Below are 12,149 nucleotides of genomic sequence, written 5' to 3'. Positions count from 1 at the left end.
GGAACCCATACACAAACTCGATCAGTACATGTCTAATGTGTTGCATGGCAGTGAGTGCTGAGCAGAGAAGCCATGCAGGGGAAGGAGAGCTGTGGTTGACATACCACATGTATGTCAAATACATTGTGTTTAAGTAGTTATCTGTCTACCTCAGTTTTGCCACTGGTCAGATGATATGCTTATATCTTAAAGAGCCATAGAAACGGTTCAGCTAATTCTTTCTAGGCATGTCCAACATGCATCTCTGTGGGCTACATGTGTCTCAGGATAACTAAACCTTAAGCTTACTCAGAGCACTATGGGACACATATGTGATTTTGTCTTTATAACTCAGCTGTGTGGTTCTTGAGACTTAACTTTGTAGATGACAATGTTGTGGCCATGCCAAAATGTTGGCACACACCTGGTATACAACATACCTTTGGATGCTCATGTGTTGTGGGATATTTGTACACTGTGTGAAGGTGTATTGTATGATTGGTATAATGAAAAGCTGAATGGCCAATACCTAGGCAGGAAGGATAGTTGGGACTTCAGGGCAGAGAGAAGTAGGAGAAGGAATCTAGGAGTGGGGTACAGGGACATGGAGAGGAAACAGGAAGCACAAGATGGAAGGAAAGTAACACCACATGATAGAAAATAGATTAATATCAATGGGTTAATTTAAGTTATAAGAGCTAGTTAGGAACAAGCCCTAAGCTATAGTCCAAGATTTCATAATTAAAAGAGTCTCTGGATTGTTTTTCTTTTGCTTTGGTTGTTGTTTTTTGTATGTGTGTGAGTTGGCAGCCCAAAGAAAAATCTTACTATACCCATGGCTCTTCTCTAGAGTCAAGTGCATGCCATGGATACGAAGTCATCCACCAGCTTCACCACTCTCTGAGATTACCACACAGATCTGTAGAGAGTCCTACCAATGCAGTCTGGGGCTTATCGTCATAGGGGGATCTGTGGAGTGTCTACTGGCTGGCCAAAATTCTAAGTGAAATTTCTGGTTAAATGTTCCTCCGGTTGTAAGAAGGCTGTCTTATATGTTTGCAAGGGTGTGTTCAGGGGTGTGCATGGTTTATCTCGGGACAGAGCCCACAAGGTAGCTGTCATATTCTGTGTTTTTCTTTCTACGTCTCTAGCATTGAATTTCTACCAGCATCTCCGTGCTTCCCAGGGGGAGTCCGATGGAGCAGCCAGTCTTCTGTGGTCCGGGCCCTATGTACCACAGTGTGATACACTTGGAGGCTGGGAGCCTGTGCAGTGCCACGCTGGGACCGGTAAGGAGACTGAGAGAGGGAAGAGGCACACAGCAGGAGGCAGGTGGTCCAGGTTATTGGCCCCTCTTTAGCAACTAGGACAAACCCTTAGCTTCTCCACTACCAGCTGTCTCCCAGGTGTAAGGGAAGCAGGGACCTCCAGTCAGTGTGGGGTTGAAATGCTCACTGGCTCGGAATGTTGGATGCTAAGTCTTGTGACTGTGGACAGTGTCAGGAGGAGAGCCTAGGCCAGACAGGCTACCTTGCTGGTGTTGCTATGAAAGCAAAAGAGAGAAGTTCCTCATTGGGCACTTGGGAGAGTTTCCAGTGTACTTTCGGAGCTTATGGGCTATGGCTTGTTTTTTTTTTTTTTTTTTTTTTTTTTTTTTTTTTTTCAGGACAGTGCTGGTGTGTGGATGGGCAGGGAGAGTTCATCCCAGCCTCACTGACTACACGCTCCTCACAGATGCCCCAGTGTAAGTAAAGCCCATGAGATTCTTTAATCTGCTCTAGAATGGCTTCTATGCTGCTGGACCTGGCTTGATCATACAACTGAGCAGGACTCTAGGGTCGAGCCCTGCAGAGCTGTCTCTGAGAATACCATAGACACATTTTTCTATGTCCCCAGGTCTGGGGCTCATGTTGACTTTGGGTCATCCTTCTTGGTTCTCTCATTGGGGGTGTACCTGGAAGAGCAAAGAATGGTGACAGGGTTTGACTTTGGTCCCTGGGCCTTAGCTCCTGGGCAGCTCCAACTACTGTGGTTCTATCACTGCCACACATGTATTTCTGCAGCCCACTAAGGGTTCCCCCTGAGGTATCAATAGCCCACTTGACCCCTCAAAGCCACCAATATACCCCACATGTGTCTCTGCCCCTGAACTTCAGCCTGCTTATCCTGAGGTTCTAGCTTTGTGGAATGCACATCTACTGGTCTGAAGTCTGAGGTTATCTGGTGATACCCACCCCCGCCTTAGCTCTGTAGCCCCTTTTTCACAGCCCCTCTCTCCCACAGGCCCCACAAGCTGTGAGCTATCCAGAGCCAACGGGCTGCTTTCTGCATGGAAGCAGGCTGGACCCCAAGGAAACCCAGGTCCAGGAGATCTGTTCACCCCCACCTGCGTACAGGTGAGTTTCTGTGGACTCAGGAAAAATCCAAGCAAGGAAGGTTCACTGACACTGGCCTCCTCTGACTAAAAGTGCATTTTCTAGATTTTTAGTTCATTCTCATTAGTATAAAATTCACAGGGAGTCACGGGTGTCCTGGTCCTTCTAGACCTGGCTGTGTGTCCTTGGATTGGTTGCTTGCCTTCTCTGTGTCCAGTTTTGCTTTGTTTTAATCATAGGCCTGGACCACATTCTTGTCTTATCTAGTTCTTAGATTATCTTGAGACTCCAAGACAAATCCTTTACCAAAAGTCTTTAAAAGACTGATTATATACATATACATTATTATATAAAATAACATACAGTATAGTATTTAATAATATATGATATATATTAAATATATATAATACATGTAGTTGTTGTCATATGTTTTCTGAAGACACCTTGTTAAGGTCAATGTACTTGACCCTCAGGTTCCCAGCCTTAGAGGAAAACATTATTCCTTGTCACTCCTGTTGGTAGCTGTAACTCACAGTTTATTGGAACACTAACATAAAAGTGTCCAGAGAAAGAATTCAGGTTCAGTGGACTCGCTGAACATAGCGGACAATGAGGACTACTGAGAACTCAAGAACAATGGCACTGGGTTTTGTTCCTATTGCATGTACTGGCTTTGTGGGAACCTAGGCAGTTTGGATGCTCACCTAACTAGACCTGGAAGGAGGTGGGAGGTCCTTGGACTTCCCACAGGGCAGGGAACCCTGACTGCTCTTTGGGCTGATGAGGGAGGGGGACTTGATTGGGGGAGGGGGAGGGAAATGGGAGGCAGTGGCGGGGAGGAGGCAGAAATCTTTAATAAGTAAAAAAATAAAAAATAATAATAAAATAAATAAAACATAGAAAAAAGAATTCAGGTTCAGGATTTAACCACATACCTACTAAACAGTTCACACCCCCATGCTTGTCCTGTGTCCCTACACAAGGGTGGGTGACCTCACCGCCTGCTCCACTTAGTTCCCAGGAGCTTTGTGAAAATCATATGAAATCATGAATATAAGACTTTCAAGGGTCATGAAATGTAGAGCAATGTCATGGTTATTGTGGCATTCCATGGACATGGTCCACTTATTAATTGATTTGTAAGGAAAGTTGCCAATGTGATTTGGTCTTTTAGCTTGGCTAACAAATAATCTTCCCTGGAGATAAGCCTGCCCAATGTCCCCAGCATGGCTGTTCTCCTGAGAAACAAAATGTGAGGACTGCAGCTTCTGAAGGCCAGAAGTGTGATTGTGGCATGTGACCTGATGATCACATGATTGTGTGGGCTCTTGCCATTCATGATGCCCATAAACAACAACCAAGACCCCTATTTCTCAAACTGCTATCTGCATTCCCAGTTTCCCTTCACCTCCCAGGACTGGTAGTTAACTGACAGCTGAACTCCGTTTGGATCTCAATGAGTCGAGACCAGGATTCACAATTTTAACGTTTTCCCATAACCTTCCCTCAGAATTTTGCTTGAGTTTGAATCTGTTGTAATAGGAGTGGCGGGGCTGCGTCCCCGGCACCCCGGCCGCCTGGTTAGCTTATGCCCCAAAATAATTACACGGAAACTGTATTCTTTTAAACACTGTCTGGCCTCTTATTGGCTAGCTCTTACATATCGATCTAACCCATTTCTAATATCCCTGTAACACCATGAGGTGTCTTACCAGGGAAGATCTTAACCTGTGTCTGTGTCTGGTAGGAGAATCATGACGACTCCTGATTCAGCTTCTTTCTCCCAGCATTCTGTTCTGTTTTCTCCGCCTACCTAAGGGTTGGCCTATCAAATGGGTCTAGGCAGTTTCTTTATTAATAAGAAATCACTCCCACATCATTTCCCCTTTTTCTGTTTAAACAAAAAAGAAAGGCTTTAACTTTAACATAGTAAAATTACATATAGCAAAACAGTTATTACGCAAGAATTACAGTTACAATATTTATATCTATTTTATCCTTTATCATAACTAAGGAAAACTATGATTATCTATCCATTCTTCAACTCCATCAAAGACTCCAGAAGGATATAATATTATCTAAGTAAACAAGAAATAAGAAAACTCTAGAAATGACAGAGACATCTCGCTGCCCGTACAGTCACCCAAAGTTCTTTTGTACCGTTGGGGCATCCATCTTCAGCCTACAGGCCCATAGTATCCAGCAGACATTTCCATGAAGCAGGAAATTTCAAAGGCAGTTCAGTCACTATCTGCTGTGTCCTGAAGAATGTCTTGGAGACTTTTTCATGAATCAGGAACCCCGAAAGATCATCTCACCTTTAGGCAAGTTTAGCAGTCCTCTCTGTGTGGGTTTTTTGTGTTCAGTTTATGCAACAGTCCAGGCAAAAGCAGTTTCTTGCCCAAATGGCTATCAAACTCCATAAGGATCCTCTTCGATGCCCATCTTCCTCTCGAAGTAGATTGGTGCTGCCAGGAGCAGACGTGTCTCATTGTCATGAAAAACCCTAAGTTATTAAAATATTTTAAATGCCATATTCTGCAGCCTTTGAAAGATATGAAGAATGCCCATCTAATTGAAATGTATCTCTATATATTTAGAAAATCTAACTAACATGACTACAATCTTTACTATTATCAATGATTATCCATTAACAACCTATATTTTCTAATTATACATTATACTTTTAAAATGAACTACACAATCACAATACCTTAATCAAAAGCAGAAATACATATACATATAGCAAAATTGACCTTAAAATCCACACCAATGCAAATTATTTATACCTATATCATTTCCCCCTTTAAATGTAAAAGAACATTTATAAACAATATTTTGGGAACATGGGCCCAGTTTTTTCTCTCCAAACTGCTTCCTGCTGAATGGGGGCATCGTTAATTAGGTCTTTCATGGTATAATCTGTGTGCCAGGGTCATCTCAGTTGGCAATTGAGTGAAGTAATTTTTTGAGGTTGTTCACAGCAACTTTTCCGGAGGTCGTAGTCTATCATACCATATCGGGATAGATGCAATCCACAGGGTCTGGTCCTCTGTGAAAAGAAAAGAAGACCCTCTCCAAAGCATCATATCCTTAGACCCAAATTTTGAAATCGTAATACCCTTATATCCATTCTGGTTTAGCTTGGTGGCCCATGTAATGAAATGTCTCTCTGTACTTAGCTCCTTCACAGTCAAAAATTTTAAAGAAAACACAGTGTACATAATCCAGACTCTCTGTGAATTTTCCATTTTTACATGGCTTATTTTTTTATTTTTTTAATCTCTTAACTATCTGTACTCTGTTTCTTTAAAGTCTTTACCCTTTTTTTAAGACATTAACTTTATTCTTTATATTCTTTTTTTTCTCTCTCCCAAGCTTACGTACATTCATCCAACAGTGTCTGAATCTATTTTATTGTGAATCTGTAATTTTTTTACTATCCAGGAGCATTTTTTAAAATGTTAAGCAGTTCTTAAAAACTTAAGTTGCACCATATACAGGTAATATGGTACCATCTGTGTCCTGCCCAGTTGAAACCTTAACTGCGCTGTTTTTACGGTAATTACGGTAGTTCCTACCTGAGACCAGTGCAGTTCAGCATGGCTGAGCTGAGCCACTCCTGCCTCAGAGCCATTTGGTGCCCCTGAGCCACACACAGTTCCAGGCACACAGTAGTCCACATTGCCATCAAGCAAGCCATAGCACTTTATTCCAAATACTCCATTCAAAAGCTCTGTCTCCCGCAGGAGCCAGACAGAGATCGCAATGGCGGCACAGCCCAGAAAGCTGGCATTTTAAAACAGCCAATTTTTTTCCTGCTGCTGAGTCAGGAAAATTTTAAAATGGAGGATGTACCATTTTGCGCTAGCTCTGGGGCTGCCAGGTAGGAGCGGCACTCAGCATTTTAATTCTGAGACTGAGCGTGCAGTACAGAAATTCTTTTCATCCAAGTTACAGCCAAATCTGACATGCAGAGCACTGTGTAGTCTCTGGATGGCGGCAGAAATCTGCCATGCTCTTCCGCCTGCCTAAGCCTGATTCTGCAGTCTGTCCAGGTGCAGGCGGGGAGCGCTGAGCCATCGGCATGGTCTCAGAGCTCAGAGCACTCTTCTTCCAATCCCAAGCGGGAACACAAACATCCAGTCCCATAATATCCATTGAAATGCTTTAAAGCCAGAGTTTACACTGGTAGCACAGCCCCAAGAAGTTGTGCTTTAAAATGACACAGTGTTTTTTTTTTTTTTTTTTTTTTTGCTGCTGTTGCCGAATCAGGAAATCTCTCTACAGCATGCCACCAACAAACAGCAAAAATCTGTGTTAAACTCTCTCTCCCTTATTTTTAAGCTGTCTCACGTTTTTAAGTGGATTTAGCCCCACGTTGGGCGCCACTCTGTTGTAATAGGAGCGGCGGGGCTGCGTCCCCGGCACCCCGGCCGCCTGGTTAGCTTATGCCCCAAAATAATTACACGGAAACTGTATTCTTCTAAACACTGCCTGGCCTCTAATTGGCTAACTCTTACATATCAATCTAACCCATTTCTAATATCCCTGTAACACCATGAGGTGTCTTACCAGGGAAGATCTTAACCTGCGTCTGTGTCCGGTAGGAGAATCATGGCGACTCCTGATTCAGCTTCTTTCTCCCAGCATTCTGTTCTGTTTTCTCCGCCTACCTAAGGGCTAGCCTATCAAATGGGTCTAGGCAGTTTCTTTATTAATAAGAAATCACTCCCACATCATCTTACCTGGCAGTTGACCAGATGGCTGGCCAGAGGCATGCTGTCTGATCTCCCTTTCTCGGTGTAGAATGATGGGGGCAGCAGAGTCCCCACCTTTCTGAGTGCTTGTGGATTCTGTGACTCACCTGAAAGGAAGGTGTTTGTGAGCCTCCTGCAGTAGCTGGGTAAATGGGGGTGACTACTGTCTGCAGAGTGGTCACATCAGAATATAAAGCCGATGAGCAACAGTCAATAAACGCAACACTCAGCACACTTAAGGCTAGATGCTTTTTTGTTGCCAGGTTATGTCTCTGTGCTCAGGGCTTTGCATTGCAGAAATGGGATGGGGCTTCACTGCTGAAGGAGTTCCTGGAATGAAAGGCTCTGGGAGCAGGCCCCAGGAGATGACTTGGTCTTTAAAGTTCTTGTCTTACACACATGAGGGCCTAAATCCCTAGACCCCATGTAGCCAAAACGGAACATCATAGTGTCTTACCTATAATCCCAGTACTGAGGAGATAGAGATAGACAGATGCCTGGGGTTCCTGGCTAACTAGCCTAGCCTATATGCTGAATTCCAGACCAATGAGAAACCATCTCAAAATAATGTTAGGTGCCTGGCACCTGAGGAGCAACAGATGAAGTTGTCTTTGACCTCCATGCACACAAAATTCATGCATGCATATCTACATACACACATACAATCACAGAGAGAGGGGGAGAAGAGAGAGAAAGAGAGAGAGAGAGAGAGAGAGAGAGAGAGAGAGAGAGAGAGAAGAGATGAGATTGGAGAGACATAGAGGCTCAATCTACTCCAGCTTCCAGGCTTTTAGGTGGGGAAACTGAGACCTGAGGCCTAGATAGTTAACGTGCCAGGTCAGGGAAGCATGTTGACCCAGGCTAGGCAAGGAAAGTAGGAGCCCACACTGATAGGTCTGGTCTGAAGGTCCCTAACAGGAGGTAGGGCTTGTTGGGTCACTGCCTTGGAGCATACCTGTATTACTAATTACAGACACTTAAGGCTTCTTTGAGGTTCTGGGTGAAAAAGTCATCTCTGGAATTAGTTCCAGACCATGTGGAGTTAGTGTGTGTCATGTGCAGCCCGGCTACTCGCTAGCTATGGGACATCGCTCCAGTGCCTCACACCTCCTAAGAAGACTCACTTTTCCCTGCTCTCAAATGGTAAAACATGTCCTTGTTTGGTGGCCGTCAATTCAGAGCATGGCTCTAAAGATCGAATGGGACAGTGACTCGTTTATGGCAAACTTTCTTTGCCTGGAGCAGCTGTCACCAGTTGTTAGGAAGGGACATTCTTGTAAGACTTTCTCTCACCAGTAAGTGACCTGCAAAACCTTGCATATCCTGAAATGACTATGGCTTTGTCACAGACAGGACAGTATGCCAGGCAGCAGACATCAAGCACAGGAACTTGGTGCGTGGACCCAGCCTCAGGGGAACGGATGCCACCAAACACAAACGGCAGTGCTCAGTGTGAGTAACTGTCTCTTCCCCTTGTTGTCCTAAAGCCTCCGAGGCGAGCACTGGGTAAAAAGTCCCAACTCTGCCACCTCCACAGCTGGGACACAGCTCCTGACTCAAATGTCCCTTAACTTTCTCATCTATAAGACAGGACTCTTCCCATCTTGAAAGAGCTCAGGAAAGTCAGTGTGTCTAGAAGCTGGCTGTGCTCTCTGTAACCAAGCATCACTACCCAGCATCTGTCCCTGCCTACTGGGACACTGGTACTTTGGGGATCACTGGTCATATTGCTCTGAGGTGCTGCACGCTCTGCCTGGTCCTGCAGCTCTGTGTCATGTGCTTATGTTGTCAAGGCCATCCTGGGGCTTTTTGGCATAGCACAGGGTTCCCACATCAGACTCCGATATGACTTCTTGCCTTCCTCTCTGCCATTACTGGTGCTTGAGATCTTGTCACAAACTGGTTAGCACTTAAAGAGAGGGTGTGCTCTTTCTCCCTGACTTTTGTTCAATGTAATTCAGCTGCCTAGAAGGTATTTATCCCTCCCTACTCCTCTCCAGCAGATTCTCAGAGACCCCTAGCAGTTTCCTGGCAGATTTCATAGGTTTTTCTCTGGTTGCTGACTCAAGACTGTCCCATGACTGCCTACTGTACCCTATCACCCTTCTCTTCAGTTGCTTATCTTTGAAAACCCCTGCGAGGTTCTGAGCCCCTCCATGGTAGGCAATGGGAGAGATAGAGCCCAGACCCCTGGAACCCTACAAGCTGTTAACCTGGTGTGGTAGGAATGCCAGGGAGTGATGTGGCAAAGTTGGGAGCAAACATCAAAGTGTGTTTCCCTTCTCTTGCCTCTGTACAGGCCCCGGCCTCTGTGATGCTCTCAAGAGTGGAGCATTGACCCAGAAAGTTAGCCCTGGCTACACCCCAATGTGTGAGGAGCAAGGCGGGGGCTTCTCTCCAGTGCAGTGTGACTTGGTCCAGGACAGTTGCTGGTGCGTCCTGGACAACGGAGAGGAAGTGCCTGGGACCCGTGTGGTAGGCACCCAGCCTGCCTGCGAGAGTAAGTCTTGAGCTGCTGGAGGGGCTATAGGCTGAGAGCCTCATGCTGTGCCAGGTCAGGGTCTTGGAGATGTTGGGCTGTTGGAACAGGAATGGGCACGGTATCAGGACAGTTGGCTGCTGTGTTATGGTTACTGGTGGGCACTTCCAAAGCTCATTCAAGCCTGGGCTTGAAATTGGGAAGAACCTGGTGCCTCTGAAATCTACTGTGGTAGTTAAATGGAATCTGGCCTGGCTTTTCCTATTGTCTGCAGTCAGAAGAAGCATCCCAACTGCAGGACCTCATGGGGACTCACATTTCTGATTTCTAGCAAGGGACCATCTTGTTTGTTTTTATTTGTTATTCAGGAAGTTACTTGAATATCAAATACAGAGAGAAATGTCTCATGAGCATACAGAAGCATACTGAGATATATTATTATATTTTATAATATACTCATTAAAAGCCTGCCGTGAAGGCAATGCCCATGAACCTGCTCAGATGACAAACATAGCAAGACAGTGTCTAATACAAAATAAAACCAAAGCAAACCAAAAACCAAGGAAACAAAACAATGTGCTGGTTAAGGCCACAAGCTAAGAGCTTAACCATAGCCTTGATGACTGTGTCTGGTAGATGCAATTTTGGAAAGATCCCAGAGCCAGGACACTAAAGTGAAGAGGAGTCCACCCTGTCCTTTTTCCTTTTCCCTGGCCTGGTTCTCCCATGCTGCAGAGCCCCATGGAATGTTCTACAGCTGAGTGTGGAGAGCAGATGGCAGAGGCAACAGGCACACAAGGCATCAAGAGCCCATAGCCAGTTTGTGCAGTGGGGGCTGGGAGGGACATTAGGAAGGGGGACAGTGCTGAAGAGTTCACACAGAGCACTGTTGTCTCACTAAGGGAACAGGTTCAGACAAGGAAGACATAGGGAGGGCAGAGACCTCATTGGCTCCACAGCATGCCTATGACTCGAAGCAGTCAGTGGCTGCAGGTGTCATCCCTTGAGCTCCAAGTTGCTATAGTGGGAAACATGGAGGACAGCAACTGGTCTGTGAGCCCTGAAGTAAAGAGGATGGAGTGGTGGCTCACTGGATTTATAAGGTAGTCGGAGATACTGTTATAAAATTCATCTTTGATTCACTGTCTGGTGAAATCGAGAGATGGTGGGTTTATCCAGAGAAGGAGGGGGAAGGCCCAGGCCCTGGCAGAGCAGGGTACAGCCAGGAAGGTCCTGAGAAATAATCAAGGGACACAGAAAAGTAGACAGGAGCTAGGTTGCAGCCTAGTAGGCAGCCATGACTCTTCTCCCTACCCGCTTCCAGGTCCACAGTGTCCACTGCCATTCTCGGAGTCAGACGTGATGGATGGAGTAGTCTTCTGTGAGGCAGCCTCTGGCCCAGGAGTGTCTGCCATTCAGCGGTGCCAGCTACTGTGCCGCCAGGGCCGTCAGAGCACAGTCCCACTAGAGCCGCTGATTTGTGACCTGGAGAATCAGCGCTGGGTGTCCCCGCCACCACCCCGGGTCTGTCAGCGTGAGTAGCAATGAGGACATTTGTCTTGCACTCTGTTCCCTCTCAGGGCTATTGCTGAGGAACCTCTCTCCCACTCACACACAGCCTTTTTATGGTACATCAGGTGGCACCAGGGCTGGAGAGCTGGCCCCAGGAAGCACTGCTTCTAGGAGCATATAAGCCCACACCCATGGGATTAGGTTTTCTGGGTGGCTCTCTGGAGCTAAATGCTCTATGGGAGAATTAACATTATTCTAGATTGCCTGTGGTTACCTGGATCAGATACAGATGTTCAGTGGTAGATACTCCAGCTGCAGAGTTAGAGACCCTATACAATGTACTTTGATCTTCCTGTTTACCTTACGGCAAACCCTAACCCCTCCTCATATCCATCTTGACCTTTGTGGTGAAGTCCTAGAAAGACAGGGGTCTAAGACCTGTGCCAGATGAGCATCAGCGTCTTGGATAGATGTAGACCTCTTCCTTTGTACAGTTTCTTACTGCCCCAGGGAACCCACCTACACAGTGTGGAAGTATGGGTTTCCGCCCAAGCCTTCCTTGACAAGGCCAGGATGTAAGTAGCTCCAGCAGACCAGTTTGAACTAGAGCATCACACGTGACCCTCCTAGGGTAGGGGTAGAAGCATCTGAGGTGGAGACCCATACCCTGAGGTTGACCTCCATCGCCAGGAGCTAGCTGACAGCCAGAGTGTTCAGGATGGGATTAGCAGCAAAGCACCGTGGTTTGTAGGGGGCTCTCATCCAGAAAAAGTTTAAAATATGTAGTTGGGACAAACAAGTGGCTTGTCCCCTTGATTATATAACAGGGTGGCCTCAGCTGAAATCAAGAACAAGTTAATCCTCATTGAACACTGAACAGCATTAGAGAACTTCTACCCCTAGCCTGCAGATCAAGAGGGATGGTGGTGTTTATTTGCAAAACAGTATGGGAGATTTTTCCAGGGAGATTGTCATAACCCCTATGAAGAACCCCGATTCAGAGGCTGAGCTTGCTGTGAGGAGGCTCAGTGACTCAGAGCTAAA

General features: G+C 45.9%; 1 protein-coding gene across 2 annotated transcripts in view; it reads left to right on the top strand.

Moving 5' to 3' along the window:
- The window catches only part of Tg (thyroglobulin), a 178,334-nt gene that overhangs the window by 19,278 nt on the left and 146,907 nt on the right, over positions 1-12,149 (top strand). For both annotated transcript variants that reach the window (XM_041671938.1, XM_041671939.1), the window contains exons 12-17: positions 1,131-1,268; positions 1,646-1,723; positions 2,263-2,375; positions 8,464-8,566; positions 9,414-9,614; positions 10,918-11,127. In XM_041671938.1, the coding sequence (XP_041527872.1) occupies positions 1,131-1,268; positions 1,646-1,723; positions 2,263-2,375; positions 8,464-8,566; positions 9,414-9,614; positions 10,918-11,127 (843 nt within the window). The remainder of the gene's footprint in view (positions 1-1,130; positions 1,269-1,645; positions 1,724-2,262; positions 2,376-8,463; positions 8,567-9,413; positions 9,615-10,917; positions 11,128-12,149) is intronic.

The sequence above is a fragment of the Microtus oregoni genome, unplaced genomic scaffold, assembly GCF_018167655.1.
Source record: "Microtus oregoni isolate MIOR12 unplaced genomic scaffold, Mior012 000022F_ref0000154, whole genome shotgun sequence".
NCBI classification, from domain to species: domain Eukaryota; kingdom Metazoa; phylum Chordata; class Mammalia; order Rodentia; family Cricetidae; genus Microtus; species Microtus oregoni.
This window is presented reverse-complemented; position numbering and strand designations above follow the sequence as displayed.